A 25,357-nucleotide genomic window follows, 5' to 3' on the forward strand; every position below is an offset into this window, starting at 1 on the left:
GGAAGGCTCTGACCTACACAGGCCCAGCTTCTCCTGTCAAACCAGGAGAGGAATGAGAATGTGAAAAAGAGACAGCCAGGTAGAAACAAGAGGGATGTGTATGAGTTCTTTCCTAACAAGCAAGAGATGAAATCAAGATTCTCCTATGGTTGCCTTTATAGGGTATGAATTCATTAAATCCTTATTGAATTGCCCCACTCATTATGTTTTCCAGGAAGCTTTGAAAAAAATAGGTTAAGAGCAATGGATCATAATCATTTTCAGTTATACTAATTCTAAATAACTTTCCTAATATACATGTTTACAGAAAGCATGGAACATGATCTAAATGGGAAAAAAAAACTTGAAAAAATTGTGGGTGTGTTTTAAAGTGTTATTACTTGATGGGCTTATTTTACTAGAGCGATTGAGATAAAGTGAATTTTAATTTTTTGTTTTGCCCACAGGTATCTTGGAACATAATACACCAAGAAGTCAATACTGAGCCATATAATCCTTTTGAGGAACGACAGGTGAGTCAAAATTACATTAAACTGTTTAAAGGTTTAGTTTTCATTAATTTATCTAGATGGAATGATGAACTAGAACTATTTTGGAGTCAGCTTATTCCACACAAAGTTATCATGGAATAAGCTTGAGAACATAACAAAAAAATGATTTTGTTTTTATTGTTGAAATTTGAGAAGGGAAGGAAAAGGTAATTTTTTTCCAGCATACTTATTTCAAATTATAACAGCGTTATTGTTTTATTATTTTTTAAATTTTATTTATTTTTATTTTAATTATTTTCGAGACACGGTCTCACTGTCACCCAGGCTGGCCAGCTTTATTGTTTTAACTGGTATAATGAGCATGTAATAATTTATAAGTAAGCTTATTCATGCGAATAATACAGAAAGATAAAGACCTTCTCTACTATAATAATGATTCAGTTAGAAAACCTACTAATATAATTTACTTCGTTAATATGCATCATAAGAGAAAAGTTGTCTTATCAACTCAAAGTTGCTGAAAAGGTATTGGATAAAATTCAGGTCACTGTCTTGACCAAAACTAGTAAGAAAATGGGAATTGATGAATATTTCTTAACATGCTAATATTTTAAGCCAAAAGCCATCATCTTGCTTAATGGTAAAACATCACCATTAATATTTATTGTTATCCTGGGTATATTAACTGAGAAAGCAGATATGAGAAAGAAAGAAGATAGAAAAGAGGAGATGTGAGTATCATTATTTACAGAGGCTAAGGCTGTGTACCAGGAAAATCCAAAATGATCAACTGAAAACCTACACTAACCTATATAAACCTATACTTGTATATAAAAATATATATAAACAGTTACCTGTTAGAAAGTATGTTGAAAGAAAATATTTTCAATACCAAAAAAGAGATAAAATACTTAAATGTATATAAAGAAAAAATTTTAAATGCTATGGAGAGACACATAGAAGCCTTAAAGGAAAAGATATTTCATGTACTTGCATAAGAACACATATTATGATAATGAGATTGGTTCTCCCTAAAGCTTTTTAAAATTTAACACAATCCCAGTATATACGTGAACAGGGCAAATTAGTTATGTATATTGCTGTATATATAACAAACAACCTCAAAGCTAGTGGCTTAAAACAGTAAATATTTCACAATTGTGAAATCTCACAATTTCGCTGTCAGGAATTCAGGAGCAGTTTAGCTGGATGCTTCTGGAGATTCTCATGTAGCTAGCCAAGATGTTGACCAGGGCTTGGTCATCTGCGGGAGTAACTGGGGCCAGAGGTTCTACTTCCAAGATAGCTCACTCACATGGCTGGCAAGCGGATGTTGGCAGTTGTCGGGAAGCTTCAGTTCCTTGCCTTGTGGACCTCCACCTAGCCCTGCTTGACCTCCTGGGGCTGGCTTTTCCCAGAGTGTGTGATCCCAGGCAGAAGCGGCAATGCTTTAGGAAGTCACAAATTATCACTTCTGCTGCATTCTCTTGGTCACATAGATCAATCCACCAACCCTGATACATGGTAGGAGAGGTCTATACAAGGCTGTGACTAACAAGAGGCCTGGTTACTGCACAGGATTAATTTGAAACTAGACAAATTGATTTTAAACTTCATATGTAAAAATGAACATCAAGAATGGGTATGGAAGAGAAACTAAGAAAAGGAGTTGTGCAACTAAATATCAAAACACAATATAAATCTATCTATATTACCACATACATAGACCATTAATATGAGAGTGCCTGGCCAACATGTTGAAACCCCGTCTCTACTAAAAATACAAAAATTAGCCAGGTGTGGTAGCTCACCTGTAATCCCAGCTACTTGGGAGGCTGAGGTAGGAGAATTGCTTGAACCTGGGAGGTGGAGGTTGCGGTGAGCCAAGATCACGCCACTGCACTCCAGCCTGGGCGACAGAGTGAGACTCCATCTCAGTCAGTCAATCAAGATGGTAGATTGGCTGGGTGTGGTGGCTCATGCCTGTAATCCCAGCACTTTGGGAGGCTGAGGTGGGTGGATCACGAGGTTAGGAGTTTGAGACCAGCCTGGCCAACACAGTAAAACCCCATCTCTACTAAAAATTAAAAAAAATTAGCTGGGCATGGTGGTGGACACCTGTAACCCCAGCTACTTGGGAGGCTGAGGCAGGAGAATCGCTTGAACCCAGGAGGCACAGGTTGCAGTGAGCCAAGATTGTACCACTGCACTCTAGCCCGGGCGACAGTGCGAGACTCTGTCTCAAAAAAAAAAAAAAAAAAAAAACGAAGATGGCAAATTATCAGTGAGCAAAAATTGGATTATTAAATACATAGGAGAAATGGATTGCCATCTAGAAAAAATCAATCTTGGTCCCTACCTCATTCCTTATACCAAAATAAGTTCCAGGCAGATTAAAGATTTTAGCATAAAAAATGGACCTATAAAAGTATCCAGGAAAAAAACGGGAAAAATTTTTTGTGAGATCAGTAAACAGCATGGGAAAAAAGTATGTTTATATTCATATACACATGCATGTAATGTGTATATCCTATATGCATAGTATATGTATGACAACAAATATATACACATACACATATCAAACCACAGAAGACAAACAAGGAAAATTATGTGCAGTGTGAAACAGATAGAGAACTAATTTCCTTAACAACAAAGTTTCTATAAATCAGTAAGGAAAAGATCAACAACCTGTCACAAAGATGAGAATGGATGTGAATAGACAATTCACAATGAAAGAAATACAGATGATTTTTAAACATATAAACAGATGCCCACCCCACTTGAAATAGGAAAAGCAATCATTCACATTTTGAAAGATAGTGAAACTGAAATTTCTGGGAAGGCAGTTAGGAATCAATCTGCACTCATATATGTATAGAGAGACCAGTGAGCCAAGGGGATTTGTATGTTTGTTTTGTCTGTATTTGAATCAGCAGAAAATTGAATACAATCTAAACCTCCGTCAATAGCAGACTAGTTAAATTATGATATACCTATAAAATGAAATATCATGCTGTCATTTAAAAAGCAGTTCTATAGTTAGATATGGAATGTTTGACAAGATCAATGTCTAGTTAAGTAGGAAGAAGGTCAGAGCTTGTGTTTCCTGCTGCTATTTGTACAAATAGTGTTTAGTTTTTGCTAATGATAAAATAATATATAGAGTTCTTAAATTTTTTAAATGAATAATACCAAAAATTATGAAAGAAAAATTGAAAATCATCTACCTTCCCATCACTCATGTTAATATTTTGATATGTAGCCTTCCAGGATGTTTGAACATTTACATATAATTAAACAATAGTTTTTAAAAGATGGGATCACAGCATATATATTGTATTTGAAATTTGCAGGCTTCAATTAATATATTGTAGACTTGTTTCCATATCAGTAAATACGATTTATAGCATCATTTTAAATGGATACTTGGTTTTCCATTTTATTAATGTGTGATCATTTATTTGACCAATTTCTTGTTGTTGAACATTTAGATTGTATCAGCTTTTTATGCTTACAGCCAGTCTTATAGTGAACATTTTGGCCTGTTTACTGTTGTTGAAGTCTTATGCTCTGCTTAGCTTTAAACCAGGTAGGCTCTGTTGTTTAATAAGTCAGTGCTTTTGACCATCAAATGAATATTTTTATCAGTGATGGGAATGTTCACAAATGCTTTCTTAAATTAGCTGTTAGTTTTAGGACCTTGATGCTAGTATAGGTGATTGCTGGCTTCTCAACCAGTGAGAATTGCATTTGAATCCCAGCATTGCTGCTTTCTCCTGGGACTTTGAGAAGTTGCCTCACTTGGTTTTCTGATCTATTAAAGGCAAACATAATGTATTTCTCACAGAAGTATCGTGAAGTTTAAATGTAATAACATAGAGGTGGCATTTAGCTTCCTGCCTGTCTCTGTTGGTAATTTGGGGCATGTAAATTCATTCACGATAGCAAGTTACTATTCACTGTGATCCTTTTGCTGAATTAAAAATTAAAATGGAAGTAACTAAAGTCTTAAATCATAAAGTTTTGCTCCTGGGTGATAGTAAGGTTGACTGTTTAATTAATTTAGTTAAGCATGGACTCTATTTATAGTACTAAACTTTCGGTCTGGGCAGACAAAGTGGCATGCTCCAAGGCAAAAGGGCATATATGGTCAATCTGACCATAATTCACAGTTCTCCAACTGATCATTCACAGAGTTTCAAATACTTGATTCCCTGCTTTTTTACACTTGAAAGATACTAAGGTATTGGGGGAAGGTACAGGAAATGTCAGAGCTGGACCAGGTTTGTGCCTGGGATAGATTTCTAAAGCCTGGCTGCCACAGGGAGGACAGTTACCTGCAGCTGGAGAAGCTGCCAGCATCAAACAGATGCTCTTTCAGAGTTATATGCAGTTTGAAAGGTTTTAAAAAATAATTACATAAATGACATTTATTGTTTGCCAACAGAATGGTTTCTGGGTTTGGGGTTTTTTTTGTTGTTGTTAAGCTGGTGCAAGAAATATAACTGACAATAATTCATAGATAATATTTGAATTTGTCATTTTGAAATAACCAGCAACTATTTATTTGAAACACCTAAAAGTAAAGCCAAAGTTAAAATGTTCTGTTTATATCTAAAATATGTATAATATGTGCAGCTTTTTAAACCTAATAAATAATCGTTGGTGTTAATTGTGGAGAGTGACATTTAAATCAAACTGTTGATCTGGTATTGAACCCTTCTAAAGCAAATATTCAGAACTAATTATAGTATAGATTGGAGAATTTATGAATTCCAATAATATGAATGATTATATTTATAAGAGAGCTGGTTTTGCTAAGCAGTGTTTAGGGGTTTTTAATTCCTGAATGATTGTGACATTTCCCTTGTAAATTTTCATCTGCTTTTTACTCTCCTTTGTTTATTTTAAGAAACAGTAAAGAACAAGATCATAAGTAGGCATTTTAAATGATTTTTAATAGATTGCTTTGTAATTCACTTTTAGGGGGAAATTTCACGGATTGAAAAGGAGCACCAAGTATTACAAGACCAACTTCAAGAAGTGTATGAAAATTATGAGCAGATAAAACTTAAGGGCTTAGAAGAGACCAGGGACCTGGAAGAGAAGTTGAAAAGGCACTTAGAAGAAAACAAGGTAATCCTGTCTGAAACCTGTCTTTAATTGCATGTAGCATAGTTAGGAGAATGTGAGTGTAGCTGTGCTTGTGCGGCCTCAGCTGAACTTCTGCATTGGTGGCTAAACAAAAGATTCTTTCTCAGAATTGCCTGCTTCAGATTTCTTCATGACATATTAAAGTGGCTGTTGCCATGCTTTAGAACTTCTGCAAACTGTCTTATGAGAAAGGGGCTGTAAGTCTGGGTTTTCGTTTAGCTATAGTTCAGTTTCCCTGGTTAACTAAAACTCTATTTTATGGTGACTGAGCTCTGAGGTAAATTCTTGTTTATATTGAGAGGCAGCATAGCAATAGAGGTTCAGAATGAGAGCCCTGGAGACAGACTGGCTGGGTTCAGATCTAGGCATGGTTCTATACTAGTTCTAATCTTGGGCAATTTACTTAACTTCTCTGTGCTTTAGTTCCTTACCTGGAAAATGTGAGTAATAATAACTCACATTTTGTATGGTTAGATTAATACTTATAAAGTACTTAAAACTGCCTCGTTAGTAAGGACTCAATAAGTGTTGTCTGCTACTGTTATTATCATCATCTTCATCTTACTCCTAAGGAAGTATAAGAATAACACATGGAGCCTTAGACATACTAGAACTGTAAAGTCACCCAGAGTATTTTGTTGAGATCTGCTGACCTTGAATTCTGTTAGTCAAGACTGATCATCAGATACATGGCTAGTGGAGGGATAGCAATTAATGACAAAGCCAGATTGAATTAGTGAGAAAATGGAATCACACATGTGAGGAAATCATGGTGCATTTGTTTTTAAAAGCTACCATCATCTGTTTAGAAAGGTAACAAAAGAATAGTAATTCATTTAAGAAAGGAGAAATTTGTTCCAGAAGTCTGGATCAATAGCTGGGATAACATATTAAATAGAAGAAAACTAGCTTAGTGGGACCTTAATCAGGAAACCTATTTACTAAGATTTTAGTAGAAATCTTAGGGTCAGTTTGTAAAGGTAACTGTCATAACATTCCCCAGGACCTGTTTATACTCAAGATGAGGCTGGGGAGAGTCTAAGGACAAGAAGAATTAGATAGATCCTGAGACTTTACTCAGTTTCCTGGCTGGGAGAAGTAAAGAAGAACAAAATCCTACACAGCATAGTGACACATGGAACACAAGTTTCTATAAGCTACTTGGGGGTTTAACGAAACAAAATAGTTTTATAAACTTTATATTGCCTCAGGAAACTTCAGTTTTAATTCCCATGTGGGAATTCCTGTAGCTGCCTGTTTGAGTGATGAGGCAGATTGGAGACATAGTCTTAAAGGTAGCATTCAGCCGGTGAGGTATCTTTCTTTCTGGCAGAGGCTTTCCCGGCTTTATAAATTGCTGGTCTGACTGTGTGTTCTGTGTGCACAGTTCATCAAGGCTCTTTCTTTGTACAGTCAGTCCAGAAGAGTCTCGGAAATAAAGCACCCAGGGGGAGGGCCCCAGCTCTCAGCCTTTTTTTTAACTTGTTAAGGCTTTGAGTCTGCTGTTGCATGGCCCTACTCAAGAGTGCCTTAAAAGGGCACTTACTAAGCCCCCCAGATCACAGGCCTGATAAATTATTAGACTTACCACATAAAATGTATACCTATTCCCTACCAGGATAAGTCACTAATCTGAGTTCCTTGGGTTGGTGTCCACATAAGAGTAGATGAGATTTAGCCACAGTCATTTCTTTATTAATGGTGGTTATGCTCATAGCTCATGGAGAAATTTCTTAAAACATAGAAAGAAATGAGTGGCTTTTCCTGATATGTCCCTTTGGCCTTTGACTGCAGATTGCTGAGGTTATGAGCTAACCAACTTTTCCTTTATACTCCAGTTACTTGATGCCATGTTTGGATGTAGCAAATGCATACCCAGCCCCTTATAGAGAACAGAAAAACAGGGAAGCTATAGAAATCTGAGTGCATTAGAGTCCCACTCCCCATACCACACCCTAGCACCTCCATGTAATAGCTTTATGATGTTAGACAATTTCTTCAGCCTCTTTGACCCTCGGTCTTCTCATTAATAATGTATTGTCTACTTCACAGCTTTGTGAGGCCTCACCTGGGGTGGTTGAAAAAGGACAGGGGCTAGCCAGAGATAGTAAGTACAGTACTCAAGGAGGAACTGTCCCACCCAAAATTCTACTTGTGCCTCTGCTAAGAAAATTGTTTTTTTACAAACCACTTTAAGAATACTTAGCATATGGCCAGGCGCGGTGCCTGTAATCCCAGCACTTTGGGAGGCCGAGGCGGGTGGATCACGAGGTCAGGAGGTTGAGACCATCCTGGCTAACACGGTGAAACCCCGTCTCTACTAAAAATACAAAAAAAAAAAAAAATTAGCCGGGTATGGTGGCGGGTGTCTGTAGTCCCAGCTGCTCAGGAGGCTGAGGCAGGAGAATGGCATGAACCCGGGAGGTGGAGCTTGCACTGAGCCGAGATCACGCCACTGCACTCCCGCCTGGACAACAGAGCAAGACTGTGTCTCAAAAAAAAAAAAAAAAAAGGAATGCTTAGCATATACAGGCCGGGCACGGTGGCTTACACCTGTAATCCTTGTAATCCCAGCACTTTGGGAGGCCAAGGTGGGCATATCACCTGAGGTCAGGAGTTGGAGACCAGCCTGGTCAACATGGTGAAACCCCATCTCTACCAAAATTACAAAAATTAGCCGGATGTGGTGGTGGGCGCCTGTAATCCTAGCTACTCGGGAGGCTGAGGTAGGAGAATCACTTGAACCCAGGAGGCAGAGGTTGCAGTGAGCCAAGATCGCACCACTGCACTCCAGTCTGGGCGACAAGAGCTAGACTCCATCTCAAAAAAAAAAAAAAGAAAAGAATGCTTAGCATATACTAAGCATCAGTAAAAATCTGAGCGAGGTATTATATATAGCTGATGGGGTTCTATTATTATTCATGAGCTAAGAATGGCCTCTTTAGGCAATTAGGCCAGTTATCTATTCTCTGCCGGCGGAAAAGTGGCTTTTTAAATTTTTTTTTTTTTTTTTTAGATGGAGTCTTGCTCTGTCGCCCAGGCTGGAGTGCAGTGGCGTGATCTTGGCTCACTGCAGCCTCTGCCTCCCGGGTTCCAGCAATTCTCCTGCCTCAGCCTCCTGGGTAGCTGGGATTACAGGTGCACGCCACCAAGCCTGGCTAATTTTTGTATTTTTAGTAGAGATGGGGTGTCGCCATGTTGGCCAGGCTAGTCTTGAACTTCTGACCTCCTGTGATCCTCCCACCTCGGCTTCCCAAAGTGCTGGGATTACAGGCGTGAGGCACCGTGCCTGGCCAAAAGTAGCTTTTTTAAAGCCAGAATCTCTTGTTGTTTTTATTGTACCCTAACCTATGACTGGCAGGTTATAACTGGTTGCAATATTGCTGAAGGACGTAGGTTCATTTTTGTTTGAGAATAAAATTCTCATAACATAAAATTTGCTGTTTTAACCATTACAAAGTATACAATTTAGTGGTTTTTTGAATATTCACATTATTATGTAACCATTACCACTGTCTAATTCCAGAAAACTTTTATCACCCCAAAAAAGAAACCCCATATTTATTAATCAGTCACTCCCTATCTGCCCAGGACATATGGTCTTAAGGTGCTTTAATGAGATGCTAAAATGGGCATTGAGTCAACATTAGGTCTTAAAACACTGTCAAATTATTTGGCCCAGAATAATTTACAGGGTAGAATTTTGGACCTTTGTCTGTATTAGAACAGAATCTTGGCCCTGCCTGCCAGAACTTCCTCAGCCCACACTGGTGCAGAGGTGGGATTCTCCTCTTCAGTCATGGGTCCTTGTCAAGTTCAGCCTTTTTAAAATCCATCATTTATGAAGCTCCTACTATGTGCCATACTCAATTGTTTTTACATGTATTTAATCTCAAAACAGTCCTTATACAATAGTGTTATACTGTAGTACATAAATCTCCATGTTACTGGTGAGGAAATGGAGGTGGGAGCAGCTGATGCAGCTTTCCCCAAGCCACACCAGTACAAAGTGGCAGAACAGGTCGTGTCAGGCTTCAGAGCCCATGCATTTGTTCTCCCTTAAGAGAAGGTCAGCTCCACGGCCCAGTTCAACTAACTGTTAGGAATGTTTCTCACCACTTTACAGCAGTGTAGGCGTATCAGTTAATCACTGTCATAATAATGCTGAGTGACTCCCAGCCACAAAACCCCAGTGACACATGACTGTAATCGCTAAGCGTAGAAGTCTGGATCAGCTGGTCCTGCTTGGGCTCGGCTGGGTCAGTTCACCTTAGGGCTAGCAAGAGCTCTGCAGCATCTTTGCTGTTCTTGCTTACATATCTGGGTTCAGCTGGCTGTAGATTGATCTAGAATGGCCTCAGCTGGGATGACTGGGACAACTAGCTCTGCTCCACATGTCTTGCATCTTCCACCCTGAAAATCCTATTCTGAAGGCAGTAGGAAGGTGCAAAGGCAAGCAAAGATGGCCACACGGCACCTTTCAAGCTTCTACTGACTTCAGGTCTGCTCAGACCCCACCGGCAAAAGCAGTCACATAGCCACCCAGAGTCCGGGCTGGGGAAGATAGACTTTGCCTCCTTAGCGAAGGGAACTGCAAGGTCACATAACAAATGGAATGGCTACAGAGTGTGAAGGATGGAGCTATGAATGCCATCCCTCCACTACAGTAGGTCAGCGCCAGTAATTTACTAACACTCAGTAATTACCAAGAGCCTTCTGTGATTGGTGCCTGCTTCATCTTCTGCCTTCTCCCTTGCCAGTTCTCTACATTGTTCTCTAATTTAATGGATAATGTTTGTCATTCGATTTCTCACTTCCAAACCTTTTCCCAGTACCATCCCTTCTGCCTGGAGTGGTTTTCCTTCTCCCTGAGCCTGACTCCCTCCTGCTTCTCCTTTGGGCATCACTTCTTGAGGAAACAGTTGTTGATGGCAACCTCAGGCTTGCTTACAGGCCTTTGTTAATGCAGTGGTGGTAATAATGACTATGTGAGATGGTAATTATCATTTTATAACATCTTTATTGAGATATAATTAACCATAGCATAACATTTACCTATTAAAAATAGACAACTTAATGGTTTTGATATATGCCCAGGTCTGTGTGTAGCTCAATCTAAGTTTCAACCATTTTCATCAACCTAAAAAGAAATCTTATACCCACTAGCTGTCACTCCCCATTCTCTCCTGTATCCCAGCCCTTGGCAACCACTGATTTACTCTCTAGATTTATCTATTCTGGGCATTTTGTATAAATGGATCATGTTACATGTAGTCTTTTATAAGTGTCTTCTTTCACTTATAGTGTTTTCAAGATTCATCCATGTACATCCATCTATGTTAATATGTATCAGTGTGTCATTCCTTTTTACTGTGGAATAATATTCTATTGTATGACTATATCACATTTTATTCATTCACTAGTTGATTGACATTTGCGTTCTTTCCACTTTTTCACTATTCTGAATAATGCTGCTGTGAACATTCATGGACAGGTTTTTCTGTGGACATATGTTTTCATTTCTTTTGGATATATATGTAGGAGTGAAATTGCTGATCATATGGCAATTCCACATTTAAGCGTATGAGGAACTGCGAGCCTGTTCCAAAACCATCCTACCAGCAGTATATAAGGATTCCAGTTTCTCCATTCTCACTTACACTTATCATCGTTTGTCTTTTTATTTAGGCCTCCTAATGGGGATGGAGTGGTATCTCATTGTGGTTTTGATTTTTATTTCCCTAAAGGCTAATGATGTTGAGCATCTTTTCATATGCTTATTAGCCATTTGTATATCTTCTTTGTAGGAATGTCTACTCAGATCCTTTATTCATTTTTGAATTGAGTTTGTCTTTCTATTATTGACTTATAAGAGTTTTTGGGCCAGGTGCGGTGGCTTACACCTATAAAACCAGCACTTTGAGAGACCAAGGCAGAAAGATCGCTTGAGCCCAGGAGTTTGAAACCAGCCTGGGCAACATGGCAAAATCCCATCTCTACAAAAAGTTAAAAAATTAACCAGGCATAGTAGTACGCACCTGTGGTCCCAGCTATTTGGGAGGCTGAGCTGAGAGGGTCACTTGAGCCCAGGGGATTTGAGGCTACAGTGAGCCAGGATCATGCCATTGCACCCCAGCCTGGGCAACAACAGAGTGAGATCCTGTCTCAAAAGGAAAAAAAAGAAACAAAACAGGGCTGGGCATGATGGCTTACACCTATAATCCCAGCACTTTGGGAGGCTAAGGCAGGAGGATTGCTTGAGCCCAGGAGTTCAAGACCAGCCAGGGCGATGTGATGAGACCCTCACTCGCTACAAAAAAATTAAAAAATTAAATAAATAATTAGGTAGGTATGGGGATACATGCCTGTAGTTCCAGCTACTCAGGAGGCTGAGGTGGGAGGATCACTTGAGACCAGGAAGTTGAGGCTGCAGTGAGCCATGATCTTGCCACTGCACTACAGTTTGGGCAACAGAGCAAGACCCTGTCTCGAAAAAACAAAAACAAAGAGTTTTTCTATATTCTGGATACAAGTTGCTTATCAAATATTTGATTTGCAGATATTTACTTCCATCTTCCATATTTGTAAATGTATCTCCCGTCTCCATGTTGTGGGTTGCCTTTTCACTTTCCTAATGGTATCATTTGCAGCACAAAAGTTTTTACTTTGAGTACACTGAGTCCAATTTCTCTTATTCTTTTGTTACTTGTGCCTTTGGTGTCATAGCTAAGAAACCCCTGTCTACTTCAAGGGCACTGCTCACCCATTTAGGTCTGTGATCCATTTCACATTAATTTTTCAAATAGTATGGTATAGTAATTATCTTTTATGCATATTTTCTCTACCAAACTGTGATCTTGAAAGTAAGGACTGTTTTTCGTTTTGTTTTTTGAATGGGGGTCTCACTGTATTGCCAAGGTAGAACTCCTGGGCTCAAGGGATCCTCCTGCCTCAGACTCCTGAGTAGATGAGACTACAAACACATGCCACCATCCGCAGAAGGGTGGTTTTTAAAGTTTTCTTTGGTTGACAGCACCTAGCTCAGTATACAAACTAGGAGCTTTGCAAATGTTCATCAAACAGTTTGTGCTTGGCCCCTGAAAAGCTGCATTTAATGAATTGTGTTTTCATGTTCTCTATCAGCCTACATCAGAGGACATCAGGCTCACATTCTGTGAAGTTTGCTGCTTTGTTTACTGCTAGTATGGAGTTGGGGATATTATCCATTCTTTCATGTGACAGATATTTCTTGAATGTTCTCTTAAGTGTCAGACTCTGTGCTGGTCTTGTGGGGCGTTTCTGCAGCATCCTCTTCGTGAGGCCCTTCTGTCTGCCATCACTTCCAGGGCCTCTCTTGTGCAACTGGTTTGTTTTTATGTTTTATATTGAATTGTACAGTTCATTATATTTTCTCTTTGACCTTGTCTGCCAGAAAGTTTTAATGTTATTTCTAAAGAATGGTTAGGACCGCATGCCATTCATTTTTATATTACTCTCACTCATGGTTTTGTATTGTCATTCCTCTCTCTTTATTCTGTTTTCTTTACCTGCTTAGCATTCTTTTTATTTTGTCTTTTAAATATGTATGTATATATTATCAAAGGTACCTCAAATATTTATTTTAGAACAACACTGAGGTTTAATAAAAAAGATAAGAAAACAAGTTTTTTTCTAATTGAGAAAAAGAAATTGTTTATAGTTATGTCAATAAACTGTAATATAGCAGATACAGTTGTGTATAGCCTATTTGTTTTATGCTAAGTTTGAAAGAAAAACGTTCAGGAGATCATTTTGTCTTCCATGCAGTCAGAAACAAGCTCGTGATAGCTGACTTTTTTAGCATTGTGAGGCAGCTATGGCATTCAGCAGTGGTTAGTACAAACAGAAGATGAACTCATGTAGTATTTTCGCTGCCTGAGCTATATGTGTATGTATGTGCACATATGTTTATAATACTTTGTGCTTCTTGATACTTGAACTCCCTTAGGTACTTGTTGCCAACTAGGTTCTTACGCTTCAGCATAACCTTGCGGTTGCACATAATCTCCCAGCCAAAGGGATGGATCCCAGGTGAGATCATTGGCTCAGAATAGGAGCACAGGATAGGTGAGAAACAAGATTGGCTTGGCTGCCAGCAGCAAGGCATACAAATTCACATTGGTCCTGGTAGAACCGAACCAGGTGGAACACAGGATTCTTAAGTAGAGTAGGCATGGTGGTCACCTCAGTCACAGTAATGACTCAAGAAATTCAGGATCAACAAGGTCACAGCTAAGAAGATGTGGGAAGAACTGGTTGCCATGTTAAAGGGAACATTACTGAGCTGTTGTTCAATTTTTGCCACCTAAGAACAGTTGTCCTGTGCCAAAATCAACCTTATCCCTGCTGTAGGATTCAGAAATCTTAAAGGACCTTGACTGGTTAGCAAATCTGCCTTTAAAAAACATGAAAACCTTGGTGTCTAAGGCTGAAGAGGGAGTAGTGGTCTCTTAAGTTGATAGAGCTTTTGACCTGAGGGCCGTGATTTCCTATGGAATCCATGTAGGTTGACTTTAGTGTCCTTTCTTACAGAGAAGACCTCGAGTTTCTATAGCTGAAATGACCTACGTGTGCTCTAAGCCTAAGCAGGAAGTTCAGGCTGTAGGGAACCTGATAGGAAGTAAAAAATTAAAAGTTTCCCTAAAGCAAATGTGAAGTTAGGATTTCATTAAGCCATCATTGATAATAGTGAGATTTTAAACTAGAAAATATTTGTTTCCTTTAAATATTGCTTTGATTCACGTTTAAATTAATTATTAGAAATATTAACATAGGGAATGTTTTACTTATAAGTGACTGGTATTTATAAGCATGTGCCCCACCCAAACTCCTTGCTACCATTGAATAGATGATGCTTCAAAAAAGACATCAAACCTTTAGAGAATGTGTAGATTCAGAAGTTTCAAACCAGCAACTACATAGGAAGTTGACAAAGAGGGTTAGGTGTCAAGTGGTGCTGTACCAAACCCTCCAGGGGAATGGTAACTAGCATTGTCTCCAAAGAGGTTTTCATTTCTCTTTGTCACACTGCCTGAAATTCTGGCAGGTATCTCAACCCAAATGCCTTTAATGACCAGCAAGAGGATTACATTTATATTTATGAAAGCAAACAAAAACTATTGGCCTTGCCAACTAAAACATGCATACACTCCCTGTAGATTAGAGAATCATTTAGGCTGGAGAGTGAAGTGTGAACACTTCTGGGCACGTCGGAGTGGGTCTTCGGGGTGTCTTACTGTAATCAGGTACACGTAGCGGGTAGGATGTGGCTGTCTGGTGTGACTTGGTGTCCCAGGCTTGGCTGGGGGGCATAGTTTGCCACAGGGCGCCAGCTTGGGAGTGTGTTCTACTGAACTTGAGTCATTGTTTAAGCTATGATGCCGTCACAATTCTAGCCTTTCAGTCTCTTTTGTTAAAAAGTATATTTTGCCATTTATTTAAGTACTTTCTAAATGTTTTTAGATCTCAAAGACGGAATTAGATTGGTTCCTTCAAGATTTGGAAAGAGAAATTAAAAAATGGCAACAGGAAAAAAAAGAAATCCAAGAAAGACTAAAATCACTGAAGAAGAAAATTAAAAAGGTTTCAAATGCCAGTGAAATGTAAGTAATGATTGAAAGGCAGTAATTTTTATTTAAAAAAGAATATTGTGGCTTTTGGTTATTTTCACATTTTTGATATTTAATTTTAAACTACATCAAGTAAAGTAAAAATGAATACTGTTTTCATTGTTTTGTCTCATTTAAAAAAGTATTCATTGAGTAATTATCTCACCTGAATTTTTTTCTAAACTTAACATTTTTTCAGATAAATTATATAAAAGTGAGAGTAGCATGGAACTGAGAATCCCCAAGGAACTGACTTCCTTCCAGTTTGAACACCATCCCTTTCTCTGGCCCTCTTTTTTCTTATCAGCAAAACATGGGGGCTGGTCTAAAATCTAAGGTTCTTTTCAAAAGTAAGATTCTGTGATGATTATTTTATTTATAATGACTTTTATCCTGAATCTATAAGTTATTAAAATTTGTCTTGTAGTGTGAACGATTTGATAACATATACAGATCCTAGGAATGATTGTCAGGTGGGCCAAGAGTGTGTTTTAAGATTCTCTGTGATCCATCCCTAACCTCCCTCTGCTCTAAACAGTGATAGGTCAAATTCTTCAGCTTGTTTTCTACCACTGTGTAAGAAAACACCCAAAAGTCAGTGTCTTGATTAGCAGCCATTGTATTTGCTCATGGTCCTGCAATCTGGGCTGAGTTCAGCTGGGCCATTCTTCTGCTGGTCTTGTCAGGAGTCCTCATGTGGCTGAATTTAGCTGGGTGATGACTGGGGGTGGCCTCAGCTGGGATGCTGGGGTGGCTTGGCCTCACTTTCTCTCTGTGTAGCCTCTCTGTGATTTTTATTTATGTGGTCCTTCCATATGATCTCTATTATGATAGCCAGACTTCTTACGTGGTAGCTAAGGATTTCAAATGGTGCAGAAGTGGAAGCCACTAGGCCTCCTGAAGGTTCAGGCCCAGAACTGTCACAGCATCATCTCTGCTATTTTTTATTCCTTAAAACAAGTCATAGGCTTGGTCCAGATTCAAGGGCATGAATAATGGGAGGCTGGGTTCACTGGGGGGCCACGCTACACACTCACCTTTCAAGGGCTTTTGTGTTTTTCCATGCCGCATGCCATATGATCAGATGACTTTCATTATGAGTCTTGCTAGCATTACATTTAGGCAGTCCTCAAACAATGAGGAAAAGTAAAACACTGCCTCAGAATTTTCACTCCCTGTGTCATGTCATTTTGATGATCAAAGTAGCTTCACTAGTACAACACACGGAAACGATAATGTCTGTAAAGCTTTTTACCTCTAATATTTGAGCATGACCAGTCTTGGTCATTTTGTTACTAAAAAGTGTGGAAATATTTATATTTAACATACTTTTTTTGTTCAATTCAGACATACTGTCAAACTAGACAAGGTAACTAGAGGCTGTTAATGATAAGAAATTTTTTTTCTGTACTAGCATAAAAGTTAATTTCTGATGGAGAATAAACTTTTTATTGTTGACTTTTTTCCATTTTATTATTAGATTTCTTTACCTTTCCTGTCACAATTTAAAGATAAGCCACACGCTTCTAAGTTTTTTGCTTTTTTTTTTTTTTTTTTCTGAGACAGAGTTTTGCTTTTGTCACCCAGCCTGGAGTGCAATGGTGCAATCTCAGCTCACTGCAACCTCTGCCTCCCATGTTCAAGCAATTCTCCTGTCTCAGCCTCCTGAGTAACTGGGATTACAGGTGCTCACCACCATGCCTGACTAATTTTTCTATTTTTTTTTTTTTTTTTAGTAGAGATGGGGTTTCACCATGTTGGCCAGGCTGGTCTCGAACTCCTGACCTCAGATGATCCACCCATCTTGGCCTCCCAAAGTGCTGGGATTACAGGCATGAGCCATCGCACCTGGCCTGCTTTTTACATTTTCCAAATAAATGCTTTAAAGCTCAATTTTTCTATTTAGATTTTTAAGTAAAATCTTTAAACTTTTTGGATCTCTTTCTCAGAGATGCACAAAGGACATGAAAAATGATTTCTTGGATGTTTCTGTGCTCTTGATCACACTTACTATTCATTAAGAAATGACTAGAACATAGAGCTCATGATTGGTACAGTGACACAAACCACAGACGGCTATGAAAGAAGGCAGGGCTTCCATGAGAGTGTCAGAGTGTCACCCAGTATTTGTCTATTTAGAGGAGGGAGGAAGTGTTTTACAAAAGAAGTAAAATAATAGTTAAGCTGGCTTGTATTAGAAACAAGCGGCTTTAGTAAACAGAGATGACTGCAAAGGTATCTCAGGGTAGCATGAAAGAAGAGGCAGAACTCGCCTTGTGCAGGGCATGGCTCAAGAATCGGAGATTCACACACTTGTTTTGAAGGATTATCAGAGAATGTGTGTGTGTGTGTGTGTGCATGAATGCTTGTTTTGACTTTAAGTTCTGTTTTAAAGAGTAGAAGGCTGTTTTCATTTTGAATGAGAATCCACGTCTTCTCATTTTGGATAAGAATCTCTGGTTACACTGATGATGATGCCACAGTACCTGTGTTCTCTGCTTGAGCTGCACATCTTAGACTGAGATAGGGTGATTTACCTGTAAGCATATGACTTAGAGTGAAGAAAAAGGTGATCTGGAAGGAAAATTTCCCAAAAGGGAAATGACCTCAAATTATTTTCCTATTTAGAAGATACTAAAAATGAAACAAGATGTAAAAATATATATATTAAAAAATCAAGAAATGTTTTTAAGGATATGGGTACAATTTACTGTGTGGGGGTCCTGTTAAAAATTTTTTCAGAATTAATTAATATTTGGTGATTATGCTTTTATAGGTATACCCAGAAAAATGATGGAAAGGAAAAGGAACATGAATTACATCTGGATCAGTCCCTTGAAATCAGGCAAATTAAGCTTAAATTTATTTTTAATATCTTTTAATACTTTTAATGCCAGGAGTACAAGCACGGTAGACTTTGAAGTATATTGTTGCTTGTCTATTTCTTTTAAATAATTATGTTTCTGTTTTCTTTATTTCTATTTCTGTTGCATTTTAAAAATTAATTTATAAATATATTCTTTGAATATTTAAATATTTTTATTTTACAAGATTTCTGCATTTATTTCCCATTGTCAATATAAAAATACTGAATTTATCGTTGTCAACTTTTTTTGGATTAACTTGAAACTAAAAACATGTTGTAAAAACTTTTGTGTTACTTGGAATATTCATCTCCACTGTAGGCTGGTAGTTTGTTGCTGTTATTGCTTTATAATTATAGGTTCATTAAATTTTTACTATGAATCTATGCAAAGTTTCCTTTTAACCCTTGCTTGCTAATGGAAATAATATGTTTTCATATACTGGTAACCAGTACATTCAGTGATAAGCAGTTGCATTCTGCTTTTCTCACTATTGTTTCTTATGCACATTGCCATCCCAGTTTTTGAATAATTTTGTACAGATTTCTTTTTCCCTTTGGGTTCTGTCCTTGTAATATGCGTCAAAACAGAATTTCTGGCTCAAAGGATAGGGAATGTTATATAAAGCTTACTTTTTAAATTTTTTATTTATTTATTTTTTGAGATAGGGTCTTGCTCTGTCACCCAGGCTGGAATGCAGTAGTGCAGTCATGGCTCACTGCAGACTCCATCTCCCAGCTCAAGCAATTCTCTCGCCTCAGCCTCTCGAGTAGCTGGGATTACAGGCACTCACCACCATTGTATTTTTTGTAGATATAGGGTTTTGCCATGCTGTCTAGGCTGGTCTTGAACTTCTGGGCCCAAGCGATCCGCCTGCCTCGGCCTCCCAAAGTACTGGGATTACAGGCCTAAGCCACTGTGCCCGGCCTATACAGTTTATTAATGTCGCCAGATTGTACTCCACCTGCCCTCATAAAAATGGTGAACTGGAACAGTACCCTCACCTTGATTCTCAGCATGCCCACCTAATGTGCACTTCCATTTCATATCTGCCTTTGATCACTTATAAAGCACAAAGAGCACACTTGAGCCTGTGTATTGTGTAGTAAAATATGAGATGAGAAACTGCTCTGGAAGATGTAGCTGAGGCTATGGTGGTGCGGTTTCAAAGCTCATCCAGCCTGAAACCTTTGTCATCTCACTGTGAAATTTTGTTCAAGAAAGTTTTTTTTTCCTTCAATATTTGTAGCAACACACTTACAAATGAGAAAATGAAAATAGAAGAGTGTATAAAGAAAGGGAAAGAGGATTATGAAGAGAGTCATCAGAGAGCTGTGGCTGCAGAGGTGAGTCCATGACACTTAGTGACCACTATGGCATTTGTCATTTGTTTTTGTGTTTCTTTAATGACATATGAGGCATAACAGACATTACTGAAAAGTGTGGTGCATAAAGGATATCCTGTAAACCATAATATATCCTCCCTAAAACGACCACTCTTTTTCCTTGCCTATAGGCTTGTAATCTTTTACCGGTATTATGTTGTTACTTAAATGCACTCATAGTGTACACCAAATTTTGTAACCTGCCTTCCTTATTTACCATTATAATTCAGCCATTTCCTATATTATACACTTTGAATACTTTCATCATATTTAATCAAGTGATGTATCATGAAGTAGCCAACCATATTTGCCAATACTTGGAAAGGAACTTGAAAATAATCCACGTATTAAGAATACGCTCCTTCCGCCCCTAGAAGAATATATAGCAATGTCAGTACACTGTTTGAGAAACTACTGAGACAAAAATCAAAATTATGACATCCGGCTGTATTTTATTTAGTTCCAGAAACATGATTCTCTATGTTTCTGTAGCTGAGAAACAAATGATATTTATTGCATATGTGTCTGTGATTATTCTGGTAAAGTAAGAAAAGACTTAGTTTATACAGTCTGCAAACATTAGGCTTTTCAATTAAGAATTGACTATGCACCTGCTTCTAAGGACAGGAAAGGAAAAAGAGCCAAAGTATGAATACTTTTTGTGTCCTACACCAGCATCCGTATTCCTGAGCTTGTTTAATTCACACCACCGTTTGGTAAGCAGGTTTGCCTGGTGGGCCCTGTCAAGTTTACTGACACCTGGATTAAAAGACTATTTAATGGATCATTTGGACCATGAGGCCATTTTACATTTCCTGCAGTGATTCTCACAAAAATGGCCAGTTGGTTTGTGGGGAAGCCACAGAGAGTCTAAAATCTTAAAAGCATACCCCGAAGGCTTTTGATGCCCTTGCCGAGAACAGCTTCTCTGAGGCTTTTCTAAACTTGCAGAGGATGCAGCCTTTATTAAGGGTTATTCTGCTGCAGGACCATAGGTAATGCACACTCGTGTACACATGCAGTTAACCTGGCTCTGTGCTTATATATAGCTTAAGCAGAAAGCCATGTACAGTTATTCATATCTGCAAAAAGGATCATGGAAGGTATGCATTTGTGATATCATTTTGTTCTGTTTTCAAATCTCAAAGTCTAATTCATGTTCACCTATGGTACAATCAAATTCTGATGATTCTGTCATGCTTCATTTAAGGAGAAATGGGAAAGTGGTTTGAATGTTTAAGTTTTAAGCTTTAAAATAGTTTCAGGCTGTCATTTGTAAAATACTCATATGTCTTCTGATCTACTGGCAGGTATCCGTACTTGAAAACTGGAAGGACAGTGAAGTGTATAAGCTACAGATCATGGAGTCACAAGCAGAAGCCTATCTGAAGAAGCTGGGGCTGATTAGCCGGTAATGCAGTTTTGTGGGTGTTCTCAGCACGTCATTTAGAAGATAAAGCTAGGATCATTTGAGAAAAACATTATTTTGTATTAGGACCATTTTATTTTTAACAGTTATATAATTGATACATGTTCAATTGTAGAAAAGTTAAGACATACAAACAAAAATGATAAAAATCATTCCTAATTCTAAATGGATAGATAACATTTGTATTTTGGAATAAATTCATGAAGTGTTTGAAAAAATGAAAATTTATGAATTATTTTTACTAAATAGTATATAGGAAATTTATTTTCATATTGGTAATTACATATCTCCAACCTAATTTTGAAAAGTTGGATAGTAATTGAGCATAGAAACATGTCATGATTTACCAAACACTGCTGTGCTGGAACAGTGGAGTTGTTTGTGAATTTGTGTTAATATAAGCCACCCTGCAGTGAGCATCCTTATAGTTAACTTTTTATGCACATTATTAGTCATTTCCATGCAGTAAAATTTTGGAATGAAGATCACATTTTCAAGGCTTTTAAAATTTTTTGCCAGGTTGCTTTCCATAGTAGCTATTATTTAACAGTCTGCATGACAGCACGCGAGAATGTTTACAAAGTATATTCACACATGTTAATTTTTTTTCAACTCTCCACATAATCTCTACCTGTTTTTGTTTGTTTGTTTTTTTGCGACAGAGTCTCGCTCTGCCACCCAGGCTGGAGTGCAGTGGCCTGATCTTGGCTCACTGCAACCTCTGCCTCCTGGGTTCAAGCGATTCTCTTGCCTCAGCCTCCCGAGTAGCTGGGATTACAGGCGCGTGCCACATGCCCGGCTAATTTTTTGTATTTGTAGTAGATATGGGGTTTCACCATGTTAGCCAGGATGGTCTCTATCTCCTGACCTCGTGATCCACCCACCTCAGCCTCCCAAAGTACTGGGATTACAGGCATGAGCCACCGTACCTGGCCTTGTTCTTGTTTGTTTGTTTTTGAGATGGAGTCTCGCTCTGTCGCCCATGCTGGAGTGTAGTGGCGTGATCTCGGCTCACTGCAAGCTCTGCCTCCCGAGTTCACGCCATTCTCCTGCCTCAGCCTCCTGAGTAGCTGAGACTACAGGTGCCCGCCACCACTCCCAGCTAACTTTTTGTATTTTTAGTAGAGATGAATTTCACCATATTAGCCAGGGTGGTCTCAATCTCCTCATCTTGTGATCCACCCACCTTGGCCTCCCAAAGTGCTAGGATTACAGGAGTGCCTCCCAAAGTGCTGGGATTACAGGAGTGAGCCACCACGCCGGCCGGCCTTGTTTGTTTTTAAGATAAGGCTTGCCTGGGATTCCTAGAGGATCTTCTTCACCCTAGTACTTAGCACTTCTCTATGTGGGATTACTTTTCATTGAGTCCTTTTACCATGTTCTATACACAGATTTTGTGTTTTTAATCCCAGGGTTTTGATCCTTCCTGGTGCTTGCCTTTTGATTCAAATTTCAAACCCTCAGCATTGAACCAGAGATTGTGTGAATCACGGACAGTTTTAGTGTATAGTTCTTTTTCTTTCTTTCTTTCTTTTTTTTTTTTTTTGAGATGGTGTCTTGCTCTGTCGCACAGGCTGGAGTGCAGTGGCGTGATCTCGGCTCACTGCAACCTCCACCTCCTGGGTTCAAGTGATTCTCCTGCCTCCTGAGTAGCTGGGATTATAGGCTCCCACCACCACGCCAGGCTGCTTTTTGTATTTTTAGTAGAGATAGCATTTCACCATGTTGGCCAGGCTGGTCTCTAACTCCTGACCTGGTGATCCGCCTGCCTAGGCCTCCCAAAGTGTTGGGATTACAGGTGTGAGCCACCATGCCCGGCCCCTTCTTCATTTTCAAGATTTAATTTTTTTCATGAGAAAACTTTTCTGATTAAAAGTAAAATGCTGATTTAGAATATAGGACTAGTACAGCTGAGGTTGAGACCAAGTGGTAGTCAACTGCCTGTACTAAGCACCCACCATAGGCTGCATTGCGGCTCATCTGGGAAACAAAGATAATCTCAGACTCATTTCATCTAATAGTATCAACTCTTCCAATAAACGGTAGAGTATACAAAGATTCTTTCTTCAGGATGCCATGCTAACTCTGCCTCCTCCACCAAAGTATAGAAACATAGAAAAGGGGTAAAAAGAATGCTCTGTTTTTTCTTCAATATGTATAATGAGGTCTTACTGTACCCACAGATTGGTAGTGTTTTTGATCTTCTCAATTAGGAGTAGTCAATTTATCTGTCACTTTCAATAGACCAGATTCATGAGGTGCTGAGATTATAAATTTATCTTAGGCTCATCCTTTATTTTTATATTAAGGTAATGATTAGGGTTTGATTGGAATCTTTTGAATGTTTCAGACTACCTTTTTAAAAAATCTTTAAATGCTGACGCTGTCTTTAATATTAAACATAAAGATGTCAGATGAAGAACGGTCAAACTTTCAAATTTGGGAAAAGAATTTAAAATTCAGGAGACTTATTTTCTCTCTGCCCTTCGGTTTTAGAGTTTTTGTTATATTAATAATTAAAATTTTCTAAAGTGTCTCTAGTGGCAAGTTTACAAGATAAGCAATTCCTTAAAAATAGTTGGATTTTTGTGTGTATGTGATTATGTTAAATGTCTCTTTTGCTCATGTTTAGATGTTTATTTGACCGTAAGTGCTTTTAATTTTTAAAATTTCTAAAGCAGTTTTATATTATACTTTTTCAGTGATCCTGCAGCATATCCTGACATGGAGTCTGATATACGTTCATGGGAATTGTTTCTTTCTAATGTTACAAAAGAAATTGAGAAAGCAAAGGTAAGTTGTAAACATCTTTTAATCCCATCAAAATCTTTATGATAGTTATAATTCTCGGGAGGCTGGTGTCATATTGAATCTATTTCTTTTTTATCTATTATTATCAATAATTTTTTTTGTTGAAAGTATTATGAGCTTTTCTTGGAACTAATGGTTTTGTTTTGTTTTTTTGAGTTGGAGTTTCGCTCTTGTTGCCCAGGCTGGAGTGCAGTGGTGCGATCTTGGCTCACTGCAACCTCCGCCTCTCAGGTTCAAGTGATTCTCCTGCCTCAGCCCCCCAAGTAGCTGGGATCACAGGCATGTGCCACCATGCTCGGCTAATTTTGTTTTTGGTTTTGGTTTTTAGGAGAGATGGGGTCTCTCCATGTTGGTCAGGCTGCTGTCGATCTCCTGACCTCAGGTGATCTGCCCGCCTCGGCCTCCCAAAGTGCTGAGATTGCAGGTGTGAGCCACCGTGCCCAGCTGGAAGTAGTGAGATTTTCTTAATTAAATTAACCATCTTGACCTCTGCCTTGATTGGTAAGATTAGAGGAGTTATGTTTGAAAAGGCTTTGGAGCATTCGGTTTAATGAGGTCTTATTTTGAATTTCCTTACCAAGACAGTTATGTTTCATTTATAATGTGTAGGAAGAAACAAAGTATTAATTGACAATTGTGGTTTTCCCACACTTTACTTTCTACTCACAGTCTCAGTTTGAAGAACAAATTAAGGCAATTAAAAATGGTTCTCGGCTCAGTGAACTTTCTAAAGTGCAGATTTCTGAGCTTTCATTTCCTGCCTGTAACACGGTAAGTCTAGCACATCTTTTTTTTTTTTAAAACCATAATTCATTTGTTAACTGGCCAAAGTAGTTATTTGTTGTTGTTTCCTGGGAGTGAGGATGAGATTGGTTAATAATTGCCTTAATGTTTCATTATTGGTGCTACTGATTAACCTTTTAAGCTTTATAACATTCTTATATAAAATAGATCAGTCTTTCTACATCTGTATGAGGGATGGACTGAGATGAATACACCATTGCTACATTTCTATCACTCTCATGTTCCTTGGCCTGTCTTCTATCTTTGTGTGTGTGTGTGTGTGTGTGTGTGTGTGTGTGTGTTGTATATGTATTCCTGACTTTGAACGAATAATCCAGGAGTAGCAGTTGCCTGTTGCGCACTGCTTTTGTGATTCAAGCAGGCCCCTATCACCACCTCAGATTATACTCTTATTCCTAGATATTTGGGACATAAGACCAAAATCTAAAAATTAAGAGGTTTCCTCCTCAAATACAGAATAAAAGCTGCTATGCCTGAGGCATACAGGGCTTTGTTGGTCCGGCACATCATATTTTACTACTTGTTTGAGGTATTTGCCGAATCTTGTTAATAACAGTGAATAATCTTGTCTTTTTATTTTAATATACACAGCACAGTAAAGAAAAGCATTAATTGCATTTTGTGGACTTTACAACATGGCTAAACCCATATTTCTTAGATTTGGACACAGATAGATGCTTAGTAAATACTAAATTGAAATGAATTAGGCCCAGAGGAGATCAGACCGTAGGAATTTAAAGTTAAATCTTGAGAGAAAACTTAGGTAAAAAAG

The 25,357-nt window shown here is 38.4% G+C and overlaps 1 protein-coding gene across 18 annotated transcripts in view; it reads left to right on the plus strand.

The window, feature by feature from the left end:
• Nucleotides 1-25,357, plus strand: part of TTC3 (tetratricopeptide repeat domain 3) — a 129,503-nt gene that overhangs the window by 94,049 nt on the left and 10,097 nt on the right. For all 18 annotated transcript variants that reach the window (XM_063601381.1, XM_008977658.6, XM_055105235.2 and 15 more), the window contains 8 exons: nt 447-512; nt 5,478-5,627; nt 15,147-15,286; nt 18,069-18,137; nt 19,406-19,502; nt 20,852-20,952; nt 23,673-23,763; nt 24,451-24,552. In XM_063601381.1, the coding sequence (XP_063457451.1) occupies nt 447-512; nt 5,478-5,627; nt 15,147-15,286; nt 18,069-18,137; nt 19,406-19,502; nt 20,852-20,952; nt 23,673-23,763; nt 24,451-24,552 (816 nt within the window). The remainder of the gene's footprint in view (nt 1-446; nt 513-5,477; nt 5,628-15,146; nt 15,287-18,068; nt 18,138-19,405; nt 19,503-20,851; nt 20,953-23,672; nt 23,764-24,450; nt 24,553-25,357) is intronic.

The sequence above is a fragment of the Pan paniscus genome, chromosome 22, assembly GCF_029289425.2.
Source record: "Pan paniscus chromosome 22, NHGRI_mPanPan1-v2.0_pri, whole genome shotgun sequence".
In the NCBI taxonomy this organism is placed as follows: Eukaryota; Metazoa; Chordata; class Mammalia; order Primates; family Hominidae; genus Pan; species Pan paniscus.